This window comes from Dama dama, chromosome 11, assembly GCF_033118175.1.
Source record: "Dama dama isolate Ldn47 chromosome 11, ASM3311817v1, whole genome shotgun sequence".
Taxonomy (NCBI): domain Eukaryota; kingdom Metazoa; phylum Chordata; class Mammalia; order Artiodactyla; family Cervidae; genus Dama; species Dama dama.
The window spans coordinates 63,614,664-63,639,035 of record NC_083691.1 but is presented as its reverse complement, the minus strand read 5'-3'; the positions used below and the strand labels follow the sequence as shown (position 1 = coordinate 63,639,035).

The 24,372-nt window shown below is 39.0% G+C and overlaps 1 protein-coding gene across 6 annotated transcripts in view; it reads right to left on the bottom strand.

The window, feature by feature from the left end:
* Positions 1-13,764, bottom strand: part of FANCL (FA complementation group L) — an 81,612-nt gene extending 67,848 nt beyond the window's left edge. For 2 of the 6 annotated variants that reach the window (XM_061155401.1, XM_061155403.1), the window contains exon 1: positions 13,059-13,218. In XM_061155401.1, coding sequence (XP_061011384.1) covers positions 13,059-13,154 — 96 coding nt within the window. In that variant the 5' untranslated portion in view covers positions 13,155-13,218. Of the gene's footprint in view, positions 1-13,058 lie in introns of all 6 variants that reach the window. The other 4 variants (XM_061155404.1, XM_061155406.1, XM_061155402.1 and 1 more) reach the window with 3 other exon arrangements.
* Between the last annotated feature and the right edge of the window lie 10,608 nt (positions 13,765-24,372).

Below are 24,372 nucleotides of genomic sequence, written 5' to 3'. Positions count from 1 at the left end.
CCAAATAAAATAAATAAATACACTTAAAAAAAATAAGAGCTGAGACATTTCAGGTGATGACAATCCCTCAACATAAACAAAAACCACAAGGCATAAACAAATTACAATACTGAATTAAACATTATTTGGTGAGCATTTACACCCAGATTCAGAAATTTTAAAACCTCACAATAGAAACTGAAGGGAAAAAAAAGACAAAATAATATTAAAATGGAAGGATAAATTAAGAGTTGTTCAAAGAAGAACAGAGCAAAATAAAAATTTCATAAAAGACAAAAAGGTAAGAAAATGACCAAATGAGAAAAAATTAAAGACCACCTGAGAGAAGCAACTGAAGTGGAACACAAGAAAAAAAAAAACCAATAAGAAAAAGATCAAATAACATATGGGAAACAGAATAATACTGGCACCAGACATCTTAAAACAAGACCTTAAAAAGCCACAGTGGAACAAACTTTTAATAGTCTGAGTGAAAATGCTCAATGAATAATATATAATTCAGTATTCCTTTAAGAAACTGAAAGGGAACTAATATATTAGTTTATATAATGGAACAACAGGGAAGGATTTATTTTCCCACGTTAACTAAAAGATTGGACAAAATATCTGAAACAATGATTTTTAGACATCAAACAACAGGCAGCACAGGACAATGACCCTTGAAAGAAGGGAAACAAAGGAGAAAAGTCTCTGTAATTGGCCAGCCTGGAGAATTTTCAGGCTGCAAGGCAAGGATGAAGAACCAAATAGAGCCTAACATTTTCTATTATTTGAGAAGACAGGCATGAGTAAGGGGAGGCCAAGGCATGTAGAATTTACAAAGTACAGTACAAAAGAGGAGAGAAATACATGGAGAAAAATTACACAGAGAAAAATTCTACAGAACTTCAGAGAATTCCTAAAAAGAATTCTTCAGCTGAGTACTGATTGCCACAGGATGTGGGAAGACCTGCCTAAAGATGGGGAGATAAGAGACTATCTCAAGGCACTCACACAAGGCTAACAGAAATCATGCTCTAACCAACCAGAGTGGAAAACCTTGCACTGTAAGAGCTATTAACCAGTACTCATAAGAGTGTTGTCTCAGGGGTACAACCAAATCTCTAGGCTCAAGTCTGTTCTGTTTCAGCTTAACAAAGCTTAAAAGCAAACCTTGGGAAGAGCATACTGTTTCCAAGTAATTTAACAGTTGTCATTCAGTCACTAAGTTGTGTCCAACTCCTTGCGACCCCATGAACTACAACACGCCAGCCTTCCCTGTCTTTCACTATCTTCCAAAATTTGCTCAAACTCATATCCATTGAGTCGGTGATGCCATCCAACCATCTCTACTTGTTGCCCCTGTCTCCTCCTGCTCTCAATCTTTCCCAGCATCAAGGTCTTTTCCAATGAGTTGGTTCTTTGAAATCAAGAATATTTAAGAGAACAAAAAATATCATACAACCAGTGGAATGCACAATGTATGTCATCCAATCAAAATATACCAGGTATGCAAAGCAGGAAAATAAGATTAAAAAGAGTAAAATCAAGAGAAACAAATACAAAAATGGCAGATAATAGAGCTTCCCCTCCCACACTTAAGCAGTTATAACTGTATTATGTACGTTCAAGAAGATAGAGGAAAGCATCAGTATGCTAAATAGACACAAAAAAGCAAAAAGACCCAAGTTGAAGAGATGAAAAATACAATGTCTGAGATGAAAAATATGTTACAATGAAGTTATTAACAGCAGATTAAACCTTGAAAAAAATATATTTGTGTACCTGAAAACACAGAAGTAGAACATCCAAAGCAAGCAGAGAAACTGACTGGAAAAAAGAAAAAAAAAAAAATTCATGAATTATGGAACAACTTAAAGTGGTTTAATATGCATGTATTTGGAGTCCCCAACATAGGAAGCAGGAAGGAACAAAAACTTTTTGAAGAAATAATGGTTAAAGTTTTTCCAAATTAAATGAAAATACAGATCCAAAAAGCACCATAAACCCTATGAAGGAAATATATGAAGAAAACTACACCAAGGAACATCACAATCAAACTGACAGAAACCAATGAGAAAAATATTAACAGGCAAAGAAAAACAATATACTTACAGAGAATCAAAGATAAAAAGTAGAGATTTCTCATACAAAATAAAACAAGACAGTGAAACAAAACTGCTAAAGCACTAAAACAAAAAGTCAACCTAGAACTTTATACCCAGTGAAAGTATCTTTCAAAAGGCCAAATAAACAATTTTTGAGACATAAAACAGCTGAAGAATTCATCACTAGCAGACATGCACTACAAGAAATGTTAAAGGAACAAGTTTAGGAAGAAAGTGAATGAGTCCACAGGTAGCAAAGACCTGGACATGACTGAGTGACTGAACAACAATAACAACAAAATAAAACAAGATGGAAATCTGGATATACAACAAAGAGTATCCGAAACAGTAAATATATAGATAAGTATAAAAGGCTTTTCTTATTTTTTAAAATCTCTTTAAAGCATAATTGTGCCAAAGCTGGAATAACTTAAGCAACAAATAACGCAGTGCTAGAATAAAATTCAAAATATAAAATATCTGTATGCCCATACTGATATAAATGATTGAATTAAGAAACGGAGAAATTAATCTCCCATACAGAAGAATTCCAGATAAATTACCACTGACTCTCAAACAACATGAATTTGAATTGTTCAGGTCCACTTATACATGGATTTTTTTTTTTTTTTAACCATAATTAATACTGTATTACCAAACAGTCTGCAGTTGGCTGATCTCACAGATGCAGAACCATGGATAGAGAAAGCAGACTATAAAGTTATACATGGATTTTCAAGCCCACGAGGTTTAGCACCCTTAAGGCTTGCATTATTCAAGGGACAACTGTATATAGATACTCCACTTGAAAAGAGAGGCAGCATAATCCCCCACTTCTTAATGAGGGCTGCTCACAGTGACTTCCTGCCAAAGAGTACAGTATGGAAAGGAGTAGGAAAACCGACTTCCCAGAAGGGAACCCACAAACAAACTTCAGCCAAGCGATCAAGGTCAACGTCAACAGACATAAATCATGTTGATAATACGTACCCTTAATATGTGATGAAACGGTATCTAAACTTTGCAATGTTTCTCTCAAAAACCCATAAAGCCTAATCATGAGAAAAAAGGCAAATCCTAGTAGAGCAGTGTCCTACAATAAACTTGACTAGAATTCCTCAATTAAAACGGTCATTTCATAATCATAAAGGAGTCAGAGTCATCAAGGACAAGGAAGGGCTAAGAAATTATCACAGCTCAGAGAAGCCTTCATGGCAAATAAATGGGGAAACAATGGAACAGTGAGAGACTTTATTTTGGGAGGCTCCAAAATCACTGCACTTGCTGACTGCAGCCCTGAAATTAAAAGACGCTTGCTTCTTGGAAGAAAGGCTATGACAAACCTAGATAGCATATTAAAAAGCAGAGACATTACTTTGCTGACAAAGGTCCATCTAGTCAAAGCTATGGGTTTTCCAGTAGTCATGTGTGAATGTGAGAGTTGGACTGTAAAGAAAGCTGAGCGCTGAAGAATTGATGCTTTTGAACTGTGGTGTTGCAGAAGACTCTTGAGAGTCTCTTGGACTGCAAGGAGATCCAACCAGTCCATCCTAAAGGAAATCAGTCCTAAATATTCATTGGAAGGACTGATGCTGAAGCTGAAACTCCAATCCTTTGGCCACCTGATGTGAACTGACTCACTGGAAAAGACCCTTATGCTGGGAAAGATTGAAGGCAGGAGGAGAAGGGGACGACAGAGGATGAGATGGTTGGATGGCATCACCGAGTCAATGGACATGAGTTTGAGCAAGCCCCGCAAGCCCCGGGAGTTGGTGATGGACAGGGAGGCCTGGCTTGCTGCAGTCCATGGGGTCACAAAGAGTTGGACATGACTGAGCAACTGAACTGAACTGAACAGAAGCCTAAAGAGACAAAATAACAAGGCATCTTGGATCAAAACCCAGAACAGAAAAATATTAAGTAAAAACAAAGGAAATATGAATAGACTATGGACCTGAGTTAGGACAGGAAAGCCTGACATGCTGCAGTCCATGGGGTCACAAAGGGACAGACACAACTTAGCAACTGAACAACAAATGGACCCAAGTTAATAATGCATGCGTGCTCAATCACTCAGTCGTGTCGTGTATGACTCCCTGAGACCCCACTGACTGCAGCCCACCAGGTTCCTCTGTTCATGGAATTCTCTAGGCAAGAATAGTTGAGTGGGTTGCCATTTCCTTCCCATGAATTAATAACAATGTACCAATATCAGTTCATTAATTGTAATAATTATATCATACTAATATAAGATGTTAATAGCTGGACAAACTGTGTGGGGAAGGAGATGGTACATAAGAACTCCTTTTACCACTTGCTCAACTTTTCTATAAATCTAAACTATTCTTAAAAAAATCTAAACTTTATCTATTTAAAATAGCTAATTGGCTGCTTAAAAGAAAATTAAGTGTGTTGGAAAGGTTATAAGATAAACAGAAATAAAATATATGACAACAACAGCACAAAAACCAGGAGATGAGAGATACAAGTAAACCACTGTAAGATTCTTAAACTATAAGGGAAGAGATATACTTGAGAATAGACTATGGAAAGTTAAAGATGCATATCGTAAACCCCAGAGCAAACACTAAAAAGGAGAGACAAAAGTAATATAGCAACTATTTAAGGGGAAAAAACAGGGGAAAAGCTAACAGAAGAGATACATTATAGAAAAATAACTCAAATAATGTAAAATGCAGAAATTAGTCAAAATATAAAAAAAATAACAAAACAAAAAGCAAACAGCTAGATATTAGGCTTACGCACAACCATATCAACAATCACATTAGATGAAAAGGGTTACACAACCCCAAGTAAAAAGCAATGATTATCGGATTGGATAAAAAAGCATGGCCCAAAAGAAATACACTTTAAATTAAACATAAAGAAACAAATAAGAATAAATGAAAAAAGGATGAAATGAGACTCCATGCCACACTAATGAGAAAAGAGTCCATGTAACACTAATCCCAAAAAACATACTATTAGTATCCAAAAATACAGATTCCAAGATTCCAAAGATTATTACCAAGGATGCTGCTGCTGCTAAGTCGCTTCAGTCGTGTCCAACTCTGTGCGACCCCATAGACGGCCAGCCCACCACAGGCTCCACCGTCCCTAGGGTTCTCCAGGCAAGAACACTGGAGTGGGTTGCCATTTCCTTCTCCAATGCATGAAAGTGAAAAGTGAAAGTGAAGTCTCTCAGTCGTGTCCAACTCCTAGCGACCCCATGGACTGCAGCCTACCAGGCTCCTCCGTCCATGGAATTTTTCAGGCAAGAGTACTAGAGCGGGGTGCCATTGCCTTTTCCAATTACCAAGGATAAAAAGGATAATTTCAGAATCATAAAGGAGTCAGTTCAGCAAGAGTACTTACAATCCTAAAAGTTTATGTACCTAAAGAACTTCAAAGTACATGATGAAAAAACTGACAAAAAATGAAAGTAGCAATAGAAAAAAACAAACGTAACACAGCCCCTCTTTATCCAGTTTCACTTTCTGTAGTTTCAATTACCTGTGATCAGCTGAAAATATTAAATGAAAAATTTCAGAAATAAACAATTCATAAGTTTTTAATTGTGTACCATTCTGAGTAGTGTGACAGAATCTTGTGCTGCCACACTCCATCACACCCAGGATGGAATCACACTCTGTCCAGGGTATCAGCCTGTTAGTCACTTAATAGCTGTCTCGATGATAAGATCCACTGTCCGAGTATCTCAATGCGTGTTTTCAAATAATCCTTATTTCACGTCATGCTGCTGTGCTGTGCTTAGTAGCTTAGTCGTGTCAGACCCCTTGTGACCCCACGGGCTGTAGCCCGCCAGGCTCCTCTGTGCACAGGGATTTTCCAGGCAAGAATACTGGAGTGGGTTGCTATGCCCTCCTGCAGGGGATCTTTCCAACTCGGGGACTGAACCCAGGTCTTCCGCATGGCAGGTGGATTCTTTACCATCTGAGCCACCAGGGAAGCCCCATTTTACTTAACAATGACCCTTAAATTCAAGAGTAGAGAGGAGGACAATTTAGATATTCTCTTGCTGTGCCTAATTTATAAGTTGAACTTTATCATAGGTATGAATACATTGTAAAAAACAGTACATACTATCCAGTTTCAGGCATCCACTGAGGCCTTGGAATATACCCCTGCAGACAGAGCTGGACTAATGTAGCAGGAGCGGAGGCCGTGCAGCACAGGAGGAGTGGCGAGGAGATACCTCACATCGAAGGTCAGGACCAGCGTTCAAGAGGAGATACCCCACGTCCAAGGTCAGGAGCACAGGCTGTGAGGAGATACCCCACAACCAAGGTAAAGAAAACCAAGTAAGACGGTAGGTGCTGAGAGAGGGCATCAGAGAAACCACAATCACAGACAACTAGCCAGTCTGATCACATGGACCAAAGCCCTGTCTAACTCAGTGAAAATAAGCCATGCCATGTGGGGCCACCCAAGACGGATGGGTCATGTGAAGAGGTCTGACAGAATGTGGTCCACTGGAAAAGGGAATGGCAAACCACTTCAGTATTCTTGCCTTGAGAACCCCATGAACAGTAAAAAACGGCAAAAACATAGGACACTGAAAGATAAACTCCCCAGGTTAGTAGGTGCCCAATATGCTACCACTGGAGAAATAAATCCAGAAAGAATGAAGGGATGGAGCCAGAGCAAAAACAAAACCCAGCTGTGGATGTGACTGGTGATAGAATCAAGCTCCGATGCTGTAAAGAACAATGCTGCATAGTAACCTGGAATGTTAGGTCCATGAATCAAGCCAAATTGGAAGTGGTCAAACAGGAGATGGCAAGAGTGAACGTCCACATTGTAGGAATCAGTGAACTAAAATGGACTGGAATGGGTGAATTTAACTCAGATAACCATTATATCTACTACTGTGGGCAAGAATCCCTTAGAAAAAATGGAGTAGCCATAGTCAACAAAAGAGTCCGAAATGCAGTACTTGGATGTAACCTCCGAAATCACAGAATGATCTTTGTTCATTTCCAAAGGAAACCATTCAATATCAAGGAAACCCAAGTCTATGCCCCGACCAGTAACACTGAAGAAGCTGAAGTTGAATGGTTCTAAGAAGACCTATAAGAGCTTTTAGAACTAACACCCAAAAAAGATGTCCTTTTCATTATAGAGGACTGGAACGCAAAAGAAGAAATCAAGAAACACCTGGAGTAACAGGCAAATTTGGTTTTGGAGTACGGAATGAACCCGGTCAAGAGAACCCAGCCAAGAGAACACACTGAGTCATAGCAAACACCCTCTTCCAGAAACACAAGACTCTACACGAGGACATCACCAGATGACCAACACTGAAATCAAACTGATTATATTCTTTGCAGCCAAAGAAGAAGCAGCTCTATACAGTCAGCAAAAACAAGACTGGGAGCTGACTGTGGCTCAGATCATGAATTCCTTATTGCCAAATTCAGACTTAAATTGAAGAAAGTAGGGAAAACCACTGGATCATTCAGGTATGACCTAAATCAAATCCCTAACAGTTATACAGTGGAAGTGAGAAATAGATTTAAGGCACTCGAACTGATAAACAGAATGCCTGATGAACTATGGAGAGTTTCATAACATTGTACAGGAGACAGGGATCAACACCATCCCCAAGAAAAAGAAATGCAAAAAAGCAAAATGACTGTCTGAGGGGGCCTTACAAATAGCTGTGAAAAGAAGAGAAGGGAAAAGCAAAGGAGAAAAGGAAAGATACACCCATTTGAATGCAGAGTTCCAAAGAATAGCAAGGAGAAATAAGAAAGCCTTCCACAGCAATCAATGCAAAGAAATAGAGGAAAACAATAGAATGGGAAAGACTAGAGATCTCTTCACGGAGAAGGCAATGGCACCCCACTCTAGCACTCTTGCCTGGAAAATCCCATGGATAGAGGAGCCTGGTAGGCTGCGGTCCATGGGGTCGCTAAGAGTCGGACACGACTGAGCGACTTCACGTTCACTTTTCACTTTCATGCATTGGAGAAGGAAATGGCAACCCACTCCAGTGTTTTGGCCTGGAGAATCCCAGGGACGGGGGAGCCTGGTGGGCTGCTGTCTATGGGGTCACACAGAGTTGGACACGACTGAAGTGACTTAGCTGCAGCAGCAGAGATCTCTTCAAGAAAATTAGAGATACCAAGGGAACATTTCATGCAAATATGGTTCAATAAAGGACAGAAATGGCATGGACCTAACAGAAGCAGAAGATATTAAGAAGAGGTGGCAAGAATACACAGAAGAAATGTACAAAAAAAGATCTTCACGACCCAGATAATCACAATGGTGTGATCACTCACCTAGAGCCAGACATCCTGGAATGTGCAGTCAAGCGGGCCTTAGGCAGCATCACTACAAACAAAGCTAGTGGAGGTGATGGAATTCCAGTTGAGCTATTTCAAATCCTAAAAGATGATGCTGTGAAAGTGCTGCACTCAATATGTCAGCAAATTTGGAAAACTCAGCAGGGGCCACAGGACTGGAAAAGGTCAGCTTTCATTCCAATCCCAAAGAGCAATGCCAAAGAATGCTCAAACTACCACACAATTGCACTCATCTCACACACTAGTAAAGTAATGCTCAACATTCTCCATGCCAGGCTTCAGCAATATGTGAACCATGAACTCCCAGATGTTTTAGATGTTTTAGAAAAGGCAGAGGAAACAGAAATCAAATTGCCAACATCCACTGGATCATGGAAAAAGCAAGAGAGTTTCAGAAAAAAAAAACATCTATTTCTACTTTATTGACTATGCCAAAGCCTTTGACTGTGTGGATCACAAGAAACTGTGGAAAATTCTTCAACAGATGGGAATACCAGACCACCTGACCTGCCTCTTGAGAAACCCATATACAGGTCAATAAGCAACAGTTAGAACTGGACATGGAACAACAGACTGGTTCCAAATAGGAAAAGGAGTATGTCAAGGCTATATATTGTCACTCTGCTTATTTAACTTATATGCAGAGTACATCATGTGAAATGCTGGCCTGGAAAAAGCACAAGCTGGAATCAAGATTACCAGGAGAAATATCAATAACCTCAGATATGCAGATGACAGCACTGTTACGGCAGAAAGTGAAGAAGAACTAAAGAGCCTCTTGATGAAAGTGAAAGAGAAGAGTGAAAAAGTTGGCTTAAAGCTCAACATTCAGAAAACTAAGATCATAGCATCCAGTCCCATCACTTCATGGCAAATAGATGGGGAAACAGTGGAAACAGTGTCAGACCTTATTTTTTCAGGCTCCAAAATCACTGTAGATGGTGACTGCTGCCATGAAATTAAAAGACGCCTACTCCTTGGAAGGAAAGTTATGACCAACCTAGACAGCGTATTAAAAAGCAGAGACATTACTTTGTCAACAAAAGTCCGTCTAGTCAAGGCTATGGTTTTCCCAGTAGTCATGTATGGATGTGAGAGTTGGACTATAAAGAAAGTTGAGTGCCGAAGAATTGATGCTTTTGAACTGTGATGTTGGAGAAGACTCTTGAGAGTCCCTTGGACTGCAAGGAGATCCAACCAGTCCATCCTATAGGAGATCAGTCCTGGGTGTTCATTGGAAGGACTGATGTTGAAGCTGAAACTCCTCTGGCCACCTGATGTGAAGAGCTGACTCATTTGAAAAGACCCTGATGCTGGGAAAGATGGAGGGCAGGAGAAGGGGATGGCAGAGAATGAGATGGTTGGATGGCATCACGATTCAATGGACATGAGTTTGGGTAAACTCCGGGAGTTGTTGATGGACAGGGAGACCTGGCGTGCTGTGATTCACGGGGTCGCAAAGAGTTGGACAAGACTGAAGGACTGAACGAACTGAATGTAGTTGGAAATTTCAATACCCCCTTTCATTAGCTGAACAACTACAGAAACTCAGTAAGGATATACAAAATCTGAATAGCATTATGAACCAATCTGACCTGACATTTATAGAACACTGTACCTAACAGCAGCATAATATACATTCTCTCCAAGTATACACAGAACATTTACCAAAATAAACCATATTCTATACCATAAAGTGAGATCCAATAAATTTAAAAGAATTTATATCATATAAATTATATTGTTCAGTTCAGTCGCTACAAAACACAAACTACAAAAGCTTACTCAAGGGGAGATAAAGAACCTGATAACAGAGAAAACATCTTTTAATCACACACAGATCACCCACAAATAAATAAGATTTTATTTTTACAAACATCACTGACAAAAACCACTACAATATTGTAAAGTAGCCTCCAACTAATAAAAATAAATGAAAAGAAAAATCACTGTTTATTCACAGTGCAATAAAACCAGAAATAACAAATTAAAATGAAAAAAGATATGCCATGAGAAAATTTTCAGATCGTCTATTAAATAACTTCCGGGTGCAGGGGAACTACAAATTAAAATTAAGTTCTAAAAAATAAAACATACATGTCAGCATCTACAGGATACCTTTAAAACGGTAATGAGGATAAAATGCAAATCATTAAAAACACATCAAGAAAATATTCTCTCACTGGTCAAATCTGGGATAATTTAAACATCAAATAGAAAGGATTATAATCCATTAGATAAAATTACTTTTAAAATCCATAAGCCTGATATAAATAAATGGTAAAGGGAAAGTCACTTTATCACAGAATGCCAATTAATAAATATAGAAGAAAGAAAATCATTATTGGGAAACATCAATTAACTGATTGGAACAATAGTCAATGGCTGCTACAATGGAGGTGGGGGGGAGGGAAAAGAGTTTGATGTCTCAAAGTAGCTTCCTCTAAGTCCTTAATAATTACAAGAGGAAAATCTGGCAGATGCCACCTTAAACCTGTGATCAGAGATAACATCATCGATAATGAGACCTGCTGACATCCCATGCCCTAAAAAGGACAGGATATTCTTTCTGTGGCATATGTGTCAGAACTGCATAACCTGAATTTAACCATGAGCAAAGAGTCAAATCTAAATGAGGGACATTCTCCCTAATGACTAGCCTGTACCCCAAAAATGTCAAGTTCATGAAAAACAAGGGGAAACTAAGGAACTACTCCAGATTAAAGAGACAAGACAACTAAATGTAGTGTAACATTTTACATCAGATGGTTAGGGGCTGGGGAAAGGGTATAAAAAATGTAACTAGCAACAGTAACAAAATCTGAATTTGGACTTCAGATTAGATAATGGTATTTTATGATGATTAAATTTTCTGATAATGGTACTGAGGCTGTTATGGGTGTGCCCTTGTTGTCATGAAATACACACTTAAGTATTCAGGAATAAAGGAGCACTGTGTCTGCAACTGAATCTCAAACTGTTCAGGGAAATGATGTGTGTACACACCCACCCACATACACAGACTCAGAATAAATCAAATGAGGCAAATAGAAAATGGTGAATCTCCCCAAATGTACACACAAATTTTTCCTACATCCTTGCTATTTTTCTGTAAATTTGAAATTATATACAAGACAAACATTTTTAGAAAAAACAAGCTCCACCAAAACAAAACAATGTTAAATAAGATCTTCAGGTTAGGATTTCAACAAGCTGCTTAAGCCAAGTAAAATGAAAATTGTAACTATAAGCAAGGATCCTAATAAAATTTCATCTAATCTGACTACTGATGGCTACATGTTTTCTAAGAAGCTTCAGCAGATTCAAGCAATACCTCTTCAACTTTTCTAAATGTTGTGAAAGTTTTCAACTTGGTAATTCAAGACCAGTACTTCCAACTGGAGAAGGAAAAGGTGGATTAACTTTATTCCAGAAGTAACAACGAAATTTAACCTTTCGTGATGAAATCTACTTTCTGTGATGGTCACAATGAATTTGAAAACAAATGAAATTCAAGTGTATGGTCTATAATCTTTTCTTAATCCATGTAATTAGGATTAGTTCTACACCTAATATTCTTAGGAATAGGTAAAATTTTCATTTAGCATGTGAATTTAAATAATTCACTCAATATTCTTGATTGTGTTTTGAGGAAACTTCAAAACATGTGATTCCTAGAACATGGCCCCTATCCTCAAAAAATATGTGCGCTGGTTGGAGAGGGCAAAATGTTGAATTTGTCCAGAAAGCAAAGTCTATACTCAGAATTCTAACCTAAGGTAGCTTGGTAGAGGAGGAAAACCTACGAGTGGAATTAGACATACTGAGTTTAAAGGAGTCTGTTGCGATCAAGGACAAGTAACTTAATCCCCCCCAATTCCCCATGCCGTGATTTACTACTATAAAACGAGATTTTTTTTTTTAAATTCCTGCTTCAAAAGGCTGAGGATTAGGCGAGATATTGTAGTTAGAAAGTGCTTTGTAAACTTCAAAGCCCTACACGTGTTTACTCTGTGTAATAAACTCCACAAGAGAGGCCACTTGGAATCGGCAAAGATAATTCGGTTGTCATGAGTTCCTACGAAATACCGCAACTGGATGTGCTCTGGTACACTGGACTTGGCAGAGTCAAAATGAGGTTCTCCTCAAAAATGCTCTTTCTGCAGGAAATACCAACCTAACGAGCGAGCGCAGACACCCCTCTGAATGGCCTCCGACCTTCGCGGAGGTGGGGGAATGTTAAGCATCGCAGCAAGCAAAAACTGACCAATTTTTTCAAAACTTGAAACGTGCGACCGACGCTAACTTAGGAGCCAGGCAGAGAGGGGCGGGGACGAGGGGGCGTGGCCCGCAGCCGGTTCCCCTCCCCCCCGCCCCACTCCCGCCGCGCGCGCGGACCTCCTAGCGTCTCCTGCGGGCGGCCACCCCGGCCCAGGCGTGTAACCGGCGACGAGGAACGGGTTTCCAGCAACAGCCCACAATTCTCAAACTTCTACTCTCCGAGGAGCCCTCGCGGACTACCCTTCTCAAAAACCACAAGTCCGAGTCCCCTAACCCCTCAGGTCACAGACTTCCAGGACCCGGGCTGCGCCGCCAAAGGAAAGCTCTCCGAGGGAAAGAGCATCAGCCGGGCGAGTACCTGAGCCGAAATGAAGCCTTCATACACGGTTTTCGCCCGGTTCTGGGGCAGAAAGAGCGGAAACTGGCGCAGCAGGGTCGCTTCCGTCTCCGCCATAGCTCGCGGTCCGTGGAAACGTCTGGGTACCGGCGGCCGCTGGTCCCGCACATGCGCAGTACTGCCTGCGCCTGGGGCGCCGAGAGACGTACGCCCGCGCGTTTGGCGGGAAGTCTCGAGCTTTCCGTGGGCAAAAATGAAGGTCCGGTGGTAGTCGGGATGCCTGGGCTCAGCTCCAGCCACAGTAAATTCGGCTCAGCAGGAAGCAGCATTGGCCCCAACGCGAGGCAGGAGGGAAGACTTTGCTGAACCTGACCGAACCTGATCATACTAGCTTTGATTTTCCCAAGAACTGTGTTGGGTGTTTCTATTAATCCAGACTCAAGTCAACACCAGGCTTCTGGTGCGTTGCACTTGCGAATATCTAAGGCAAAACAGGAGGGAAAATTGCTAATGGACTTGAGGAACCGAATTTAATTTTTCTTTAACAACGCTTTCTATGTACCGTGCTAAGTCACTTAAGTCGTGTCACTTAAGTAGGACCAACACAACGATTATGTGACCCTATGGACTCTGGCCAGCCAGGCTTCTCTGTCCGTGGGATTCTCCGGGCAAGGATACTGGTATACATATTTCTAACTCAGGAATGGTAATTATCCATTCCCTTTTTTTTTTTTAAACTAAGGGGTGATTAAATAAGGAACCTAATGTTTACTGCACAGTTATTTGATTTCAATCAATATTCAATGCAGTATTCAATATTGCAATCAATTCAATCAATATTCAGTCAATTCTTTATTCAATATTGTATTTTTGAACCCTTGTATTTGCGAAACGTCATTGTAATAGGCTACAGGTTGTGCAAAATGAGTAAGATTCACACCCAAACATTTTGATTGCCCTCAAAATCAGATGAGACTTCTTCAAGATTCTTAGTTTGACAAGAATTATAAGTTTTCTGGATACTTAGAGAAAAACAAGAATGTTAGCAGTGTAAATATAGGTTACTCTAAAGCAGTGGCTTTCCAAAGTTCCGGATCCATTAGCATCACCTGGGAAATTTTACATCACCTTTACAGAAAGGCAAATTCTCACCCCTCTGTCTCAGACCTAGGGAATCCCAAACTCTGAGAGTGAGGCCCAATCATCTGTGTTATAACAAGCCCTCGAGGTACTATGTTGCACAGGCTAAAGTTAGAGAATCTCTCCAGAGGCATGGCATGCAATCCACTCAGTTATGCAATTCATTTATTAAAAATGACAGGCTACAAGTTTTGTGAGGGGCATAAAGTGAAGGTCGTTAAAACAGTAGGACCAACACAAAGATTATTAGCACGCATAGTCACTGCCTTCAAGGACTTATGAGTTAAAACAGTTGCTGTTACCAAGGATTTCCCTGGTGGTCCAGTAGCTGAGACTCCTCCCTCCCAATGTAGGGTTAGGGTTAGGTTTGATCCGGATTTCTGGTCAGGGAACTAGATCCCACATGCTTCAACTAAGACCCAGAGCAGCCAAATAAGTAAATAAATAATTTTTTAAAAAAGCATTTGCTGTTTCCAGTATTTCAAACTTCACCACCCCCACCACCACGTTCCCCGTGGAACTTCTCCCCTTCGTTTAAGGCTTTCTCAACTGCTACCTTTTTTTGGAAACCATTTCTTAATTGATGAAAATTATTGCTTTCCCTAATCACTTGGTATATTTCTTGGTACACTGTAGGTGTTCATTAACTATTTACTAAAATGTTAATTAATATCCAGTAGTCCTATAGGCAGATTACAAATAAGTATTATGAGAATTCAGAAGAATTAAGGAACTTTTCACAAAATATTTAAGTTGGTTTCCATTTATTATATCATAATCATAATAGTGCTGCATAGCACTATTCTAGACTTTATCTGATTTATTTAAATTATACTAAAACTAGCATGTATAAGGAGAAGGCAATGGCACCCCACTCCAGTACTCTTGCCTGGAAAATCCCATGGATGGAGGAGCCTGGTGGGCTGCAGTCCATGGGGTCACTAAGAGCGACTGAGCAACTTCACTTTCACGTTTCACTTTCATGCATTGGAGAAGGAAATGGCAACCACTCCAGAGTTCTTGCCTGGAGAATCCCAGGGATGGGGGAGCCTGGTGGGCTGTCATCTATGGGGTCGCATAGGGTCAGACACGACTGAAGTGACTTAGCAGCAGCAGCATGTGTAAAGTACTTTCATATTTTATTTAGATTTTATGTTAGTGTTCTTTAGATATGTATTTTTTATAATGTCTGTTTTTGTATGCTTTATGCAAGTAAACTGAGATTCAGATATATTAAATAAGTTGCTTAAAATAGCAACTTAGTGACTTGTATAATGAAGATTAAATTCCAGTGTTCTAAATTTTAGATTCAATAAAATTTCCATTAAATCAGCACAGATGCACTGCCCATCAGGAAACTCAGAAGAAGTTAATCTAAACTGGAGCCCATTATACAGAGTGAAGTAAGCCAGAAAGATAAAGACCAATACAGTATACTAACACATATATATGGAATTTAGAAAGATGGTAACAATAACCCTATATGCAAAACAGAAAAAGAGACACAGATGTACAGAACAGACTTTTGGACTCTGTGAGAGAAGGCAAAGGTGGGATGTTTCGAGAGAACAGCATCGAAACATGTATATTATCTAGGGTGAAACAGATCACCAGCCCAGGCTGGATGCATGAGACAAGTGCTTGGGCCTGGTACACTGGGAAGCCCCAGAGGGCTCGGGTAGAGAGGGAGGTGTGAGGGGGGATCGGGATGGGGAACACATGTAAATCCATGGCTGATTCATGTCAATGTATGACAAAAACCACTACAATATTGTAAAGTAATTAGCCTCCAACTAATAAAAATAAATGGGGAAAAAAAAAAACCACAAAAAAAATAAAGTTGTTAATGACTCATGCTAGCTGTGGGGTTTCAGGAACTTAATTTTGATAGTTTGATAATGGATTTACCAAAATACTATATTCCTTCTGAATATAATCATAACATTTTCTACCTACAATCCTCATATGTGAGAAAATAGCCTAAGAACCTTTTGTCCAGCAGGTTCCTTAGGAACTAAACTCTTTCCATTAAAGCAGCCTTGGAGAGTTTGTACTACAGCACCCTCATTACACAGATTAGAGAAATGAAGTCCAGAAAATGTACTGTCCTTAGTTATTATTATATTTTATTTATTAATTTACTCATATATTTGTTAATACCTAAATATCTTTGGTTTCCTGTTATCACGTATTCACAAAGGACTTTCTGGACTTATAAATTTCTGGAAACTTCCTAAATATCAGTTGACTCTTCCATGAACAGCAATTACTTATCCAGACAAGCCATCTTTATTACACTCACTCCTACCACCGATGCGGTGTACTGTGTAGTTAATGCCACACTGTTGTTTCCTTGCCTCTGAATCCTCATAATCAACCACAGATTTAGAAATTTTCACAAAATTTATTGTTAGGTAGCGTCTTAGTCTTTAAGGAAAAGATACCCAATTTCAACTACCCATTCATGGTAGTCAAATTTGTAATTGAGCATTCTATATTGATAACGTCTGTCTGAGGAATCCAACCATCAGAGAACAAGGAGAGATAGCATATAAGGTTTTTTTAATTCAATGAGTCAATCATTCTCTTCAGGTGTTCAAGATTAAGTGCTGGCTCTCACTATCACCAATTTGTATGTGATATGCTAGGACCATTGTTTACATGTAGCCCAGTCTATAACAGCCATCCTCAAATTCACAGGGAATACTCAATATGTTTAAAAATCAGAAAGACAGTGAATTATCACTCTAACAAACTTCACGCAGACCCTCACCAAAGTTGAGGCTCTTCAAGATGTCCTAGGCATGATTTCTTTTACATCATGCTTAGTTGGTAAGTCATGCCCAACTATTTGCAACCCCAAGGACTGTAACCCTCCAGGTTACTTTGTCCATGGAATTACCCAGGCAAGAATACTAGAGTGGGTTGTGACTTCTTATATATTCTGCTGCAAGAATTAGTAATTAAATGCTATTTCTTGGGGAAGAACTATATGTCCTAACATAGAAAAATCTGAAAACATTCTCATGACTGAAAAATACAAGTTCCAGAATAGCATGTTTACTACTATACCATTTATGTTTAAATAAACTCAGTATATTTTTAGCAATGGTTACTTTTGGGGCAAGAGATAGGAGATAAGGAATGGGGGTGATGGCCTGGGGAGACTTTCACCTTATCTGTAATATTAAAAAACTTTAAAACTTTAAGTTAAAATTTTGTCTTAAAATTTTAAGCAATTGTACCATTCTAATTAGGGTCTATCACTATTTTATTGCCCAAATTTTCAGCTTTGTCCCACATGTTTCTTCTCCCAGTTCCTATGAGTATAGAAGTAGGCTGCCAACCATTGACATTAGTGAGAATAATAAGGGAGAGTTTGGTTGAGAGTATTGAAGAAAGATGGTAAGAATGTTGGGAAATGTCAACATTAAGGAAGAATGGTGTAGAACAGCCATGTAAGAGCCCTCTAGGTTGGTGGCGAAAATGATGGAGTAGAAAGACCCTGAGCTTACATCCTCCCATGGGCACACAAAAATGACAAGTATTTACAAAACAATTTCCTATGAGAACAACCTGAAAACTAGCAGAAGTTTCCACAACTAAACATATAAAGAAGGAAACACAATGAGACAGGCAGAGGGATATTATACTTGTGTTAATACACACACACCCTGGGTAGATAGATATCACTCATAAATGGGAAGATAATCACAACTGCAGAGTTCTCTGTAAGGAACAAGTGGTCCAAGTCCCACATTGAGTTCCCCAGCCCAGGAGTCCTGACCTGAGAACATGAAACCCCAAAACATCTGCCACTGAAAGCCAGCAGGGCATGCATAGGGAAGTGCCAGAGGACTGTAGGAAATAGAGACTCTGCTCTTAAAGGGTGCACACAAAATCTCACAGGCTCCAAGTTCCTGCACAAAGGCAGTAATTTGAAAGGATCCTATCAGACCCGTTTGCTGATCTTGGAGAGGCTCTCAGAGAGGCGAGAGGCAACTGGGATTTGCCCTGGGGACAGTGATGCTGGTGAGAGCTTTTGGGGGAGTGTGTTCTACCACAAGGATGCTGATGCTGGCAAGCACCATTTGGAGTCCTTCCCCTAGCCTGTTAGTGCCAGAAACTTATGCATCCATCAGTGAGTCACTGTCAGTCTTCAGACCCCCTGGTTCAAGATGTCAGCTATGCAGAGACCCAGCCCTGCCCACCAGCAAGCAAGCAGTTACCACATAAGGTAGTGCACTGGCAGCCAGACATGCTTCATGTTGGCGCTGCTTACCATTGTGCCCACAGTAGTTGACTCCACCACAAGAGAAGGGGCCACACAGCCCACATAAAGGGGGCACCTCTGGAGCATAGGGGACACCTCTAGTAAACAGAAAGGAGTGAGCTTTGGGGCCCCATAAAACCTCTCCAACATGAGTCCATTTCTCTAAGATCAGGAAAAATAAACAGAAAATCAGGTAACATGAGGCAAGACAGGAATGCGTTTAAAACAAAGAAACAAATAATACTTCAGAAGAACTAAATGAAGATAAGCAATACACCCAATAAGAAGTCCAAGGAAATGATTATAAATATGCTTAATGGATGAACATTGATCTTTATAATCATAAATCAAGAATGGATGAATGCAGTGAAAAGATTAGCAAAAAGTTAGAAAATATAAAGAAGAACTAAACAGAGCAGAGGAACACAATAACAAATAAAACACTAGAAGGACTCAACAGTAGGTTAGATGATACAAAGGAATGGATTAGACAGTCACTGAACTAGAAGATAGGGTAGTGGAAATTGCCCCAGCTGAACAGAAAAAAAGGAAAAAGAATTTTTTTAAATGAGGATAGTTTAAGAGACCTCTGGGATTGTGACAATCTACAGATTCAATGCAATCTCTATCAAATATACCAATGGCATTTCTCATAGAACCAAAACAAATAATTCTAAAATTTGTATGGAAATGTAAAAGACCCTGAATAGCCAAAACAATGTTGAGGAAGAAGAACAAATCTGGAGATATAATGTGCCCTGATTTTTAAATACACTACAAGGTTACGGTAATCAAAACAGTATAGTGCCAGCACGAAAACAGACACATAGATCAATGGAAGAGAATAGAGAGCCTGAAATAATCTCATACACATATGGTCAGTTAATCTATGACAAAGGAGGCAAGAAAATGCAATGGAGAAAAGCCAGCCCTCTTCAAAAACGGTGTTGGAAAAACTAGACAGCTTCATGAGAAAGTATCAAACAGTGCTATTCTCTCACACTATGCACAGAAATAAATTCAAACTGGATTAAAGTCTTAAATGTGAGAGCTAAAGCTATAAAACTCCTAGAAGAAAATGTAGACAGTAAATTCTTTGACATTAGACTTAGCAACATTTGTTTTATATGTCTCCTCAGGCAAGGGAAACAAAACCAAAAATAAACCAATGGGACTACATCAAACTAAAAAGCTTTTACACAGTGAGGGAAACTATCAAAACGTTATTAGGCCACCTCGTGAATGGGAGGAGATGTTTGCAAACAATATATCCAATAAGGGTTTAACATCCAAAATACAAAAAGAACATATACAACTCAACATCAAAACAACAAAAACAAACAACCCAATTAGAAAGTGGACAGAGGCCTGAACTGAAATTTTCCTAAAGAAAATAAACAAATGTCCAACAGATCATGAAACAATGCTCAATGAAAAACCAAAGGAGAGCAAGGGAAAAGTGCACACAAAGAGATGATCCACAAGTCCTCACTTTTATTCTGGAAAACTGAAGCTGAGAAATAAAAGGGGATGAGAGGGGATGGGCTTACCAGGTGGTGCTAGTGGTAAAGAATCCTTCTCCCAATGCAGGAAACATAGACTTGGATTCAATCCCTGGGCTGGGACGATCACCTGGAGAATGGCAAACCACTCCAGTATTCTTTTTGAGAATCCCCTTGGATAGAGGAGCCTAGCAAGATATACTCCATAAGGTCACACAGAGTCAGACACAACTGAAGTGACTTAGCAGGCACACACTTGAGGGAACAGTTGTGATCTTTTTATTGTTGTTGTTCAGTCGCTCAGTTGTGTCTGACTCTTTGTGATCCAGTTCTCAATTATGGTTTTTGAGAAAAGGAGAGAAAGGCAAAGGAGAAAAGGAAACATATATCCTTATGAATGCAGAGTTCCAAAGAATAGCAAGGAGAGATAGGAAAGCCTTCCTAAGGGATCACTGCAAACAAATAGAAGGGAAAAATAGAATGGGAAAGATTAGAAATATTTTTGAGAAAATTAGAGATACCAATGGAATATTTCATGCAAAGATGGACACAATAAAAGACAGAAACGGTATGAAACTAACAGAAGCAGAAGATATTAAGAAGAGGTGGCAAGAATACACAGAAAAACTATACAAAAAAATATCTTCATGACCCAGAAAAACATGATGATGTGATCACTAGAGCCAGACATCCTAGAATGCAAACTCAAGTGAGCCTTAGGAAGCATTACTATGAACAAAGTTAGTTGAAGTCATGGAATTCCAGTTGAGCTATTTCAAATCCCAAAACATGATGCTGTGAAAGTGCTGCATTCAATATGCCAGCAAATTTGGAAAACACAGCAAAGGCCACAGGTTTGGAAAAGGTCAGTTTTCATTCCAATCCCAAAGAAAGGCAATGCCAAAGAATGTTCAAACTACCACACAATTGCACTCATCTCACATGGTAGCAAAGTAATGCTCAAAATCGCCAAGCTAAGCTTCAAGAGTACATGAACTGAGAACTTCCAGATGTTCAAGCTGGATTTAGAAAGGGCAGAGGAACAAGAGATTAAATTGCCAACATCCACTGTATCATAGAAAAATGAATCTATGAATCTATCATAGAAAAAAACAAGAGAATCCTAGAAAAACATCTACTGCTTCATTGACTACACCAAAGCTTTTATCTGTGTGGATCAAAACAAACTGTGGAAAATTCTTCAAGAGATGGGAATACCAGAACACCTTACCTGCCTCCAGAGAAGCCTGTATGCAGGTCAAGAAGCAACAGTTACAACTGGTCATGAAACAACAGACTGGTTCCAAATTCAGAAAGGAATATGTCTAGGCTGTATGTTGTCACCCTGCTTATTTAACTTACATGCAGATTACATCATGAGAAATGATGGACTGGATGAATCACAAGTTAGAATCAAGATTACCTGGAGAAATATCATTAACCTCTGATATGTAGATGACACCACCCTTAAGGTAGAAAGCGAAGAGGAACTAAAGAACCTCTTCATGAAAGTGAAAGAGGAGAGTGAAAAAGTTGGCTTAAAACTCAACATTCAAAAAATGAAGATCATGGCATACTGTCACATCACTTCATGGCAAATAGATGGGGAAACAATGGAAACAGTGACAGACTTTATTTTCTTGGGCTCCAAAATCACTGCAGATGGTGAGTGGAGACTTGAAATTTAAAAATGCTTGCTCCTTGGAAGAAACGCTATGACCAACCTAGACAGCATATTCAAAACCAGAGACATTACTCTGCTGACAAAGGTCTGTCTAGTAAAAGCTATGGTTTTTCCAGTGGTCATGTATGGATGTGAGTCGGACCATAAAAAAGCTGAGCACTGAAGAATTGATGCTTTTAAACTGTGGTGTTGGAGAAGACTCTTGAGAGTCCCTTGGACTGCAAGGAGATCTAACTAGCCAATCCTAAACAAAAATCAGTCTTGAATATTCATTGGAAGGACTGATGCTGAAGCTGAAACTCTAATACTTTGGCCACCTCATGTGAAGAACTGACTCATTGGAAAACACCCAGATGCTGGGAAAGATTGAAGGCAGGAGGAGAAGGGGATGACAGAGGATGAGATGGTTGGATGGCATCACCGACTCAATGGACATGAGTTTGAGCAAGCTCCGGGAGTTGGTGATGGACAGGGAGGCATTTCGTGCTGTGGTTCAAAGAATCGGACATGACTGAGTGACTGAACTGTACTATTGTGCAGCCAGTTGAAGTCACTGCACTAATCAAACAAATAATTGTTCAGACAGAAGTTTTACATTTCCACACTCACAGTTAGCTGGCTACATAGTTAAGGCTTAGAGGATATTAGCTAAAGAAGAAAACATGGTTTATTAGTGTCAAATCAATATTTAAATGACTCTCTTAATACAGAGATAATTTTAATTATAATAAGGGAAATATATAGAAACATATATATTTTAAAGCTGAAAGATTAGTCCCAACTTGGGTCTGATATCAATATTAGGGAACTGAAATTTTGTTGGCTTTTCTCTCATGGTCCCAAAATCACTGCTAGAACTCTAGGCATCATTAGATGGAAGGGCCATGAGAGCTTTCCCAGAGGCATGCTTGAACAATCTTATGTCTGATTGGCAATCCCATATGCAAAAGGTCTGGGAAGTACAGTTTTTCAATTAACACATTGCCTACAATTCTGTTAGAATAAAAGAGAGAATGGTTGAGATGAGCCATTTCCCATTTTTGCAACACTGTGAACCCTCTTCCTCCAACAACAAAAACGATTTGAACTTTCTGTGTTGTACGTGTGTGCTAAATAGCTTTCAGTCATGTCTGACTTTTTCCGACCCTGTGGACTGTAGCCCGCCAGGCTCCTCAGTTCATGGGGATTCTCCAAGCAAGAACACTGGAGTGGGTTGCCATGCCCTTCTCCCGGGGATCTTCCCAACCCAGGGATCAAACCTGAGTCTCTTAGTTCTCCTGCATTGGCAGGCAGGTTCTTTACCACTAGCGCTGCCTGGGATGCCTGATTTGAACTTTACTGGCTTCTAATTTTTAATGAAATACATACTTCATACAATGAACTTTCAGCCTGAAGGTTCATTATAAATACGTGTATTTCCAAAGGTCTAACAGTATGTTTTCCTGTATTTTTAAAAATTTTACAAGTTGATTTTTCAAAATAATACTAAAATTAATTTATATTTTATTTACTAACTGAATATCAGTTAAGAAGCAATACAGAACTTCATATTTTGTAAATTTATGTGTGAACTATACAGTAATGAAATATGTTACACATAGGATAAGAAAACTATGAAAGTATATTATATGGAGTGGTTCATGCTATTCCTATAAAGACTCCTTTGTTGATAGAATGGGATTTACTAAAATAGTAATTTGGTTTCTATTTAATGTTGTATGCTTTATTAGCAGACAAATAGAGAAAATAAAGTAACCTGAATTATCTGTAATGTGAAAATAGCTAATTTTACAAAATTATGAGAAATAACAAACCTAAATTAAAATCTCCCTAAAATTCAGAAGTGATTTTACACATAAGTCATTTCAAAATAAAATCATTTCAACTATCTCAATAAAAAAAAGTAATACTTTATTCTTCAAAATCTTAATATTCAAAATCATCAATGTTAACAGATCTATGGGGAAGCCTAGAATGATACATTTCTGATAGTGGGTATAATTTGCAAACTGTTTCTAAAAAGCAACTCACCTACATGTAGCAAGAACCATAAAATTATTTTCTTTTGAGCAAGTACTACTTATGGGAATATACCTAAGAAAATAACTTTTAAAACTTTATAGAACTAGGAGATGACCTAATGTCTAGTAAGTTGGAAATGGTTAAGTTATATAAAACAACAGAATGTCTAAAGTCATTAAAATTGCATAGATCTGTGTGTGTATGTGTATACAATGGTTTGTTGTTGTTTAGTCACTAAGTCGTGTGGTCTCTTTTGTGACCCCCATGGTCTGTAGCTCCCAGCCTCCTCTGTCTGTGGAATTTTCCAGACAAGAATACTGGAGTGGGTTGCCATTTCCTTTTGCAGGGGATCTTCCTGACCCAGGGATCAAACCCATGTCTCCTGCATTGACAAGCGAATTCTTTACCACCTAGCCACCAGGTAAACCTGTGTAGAGAATATTGGTATATAAAAAGTGTATATGAAATCCCAGTATATCAAAGAGCAAATCAGTGTCAAGAGAAAATGAAGGAATTTGCATAATTAGTTAATATTTTAAAAATAAAAGATTCTTCATTTTTCTTTGTGAAGTCAGTTACTTAACAGTACCATAAATTTTTTAAAAGAAAGTATTAGCAAAATATTTTTATTTTGCTAATGTTGTCAGGTATAAAGCTGTCTATCGAGTTGGAGGAAACATAGTATAAAGAAAAGAGAGTCAAGAAACTTCAAAA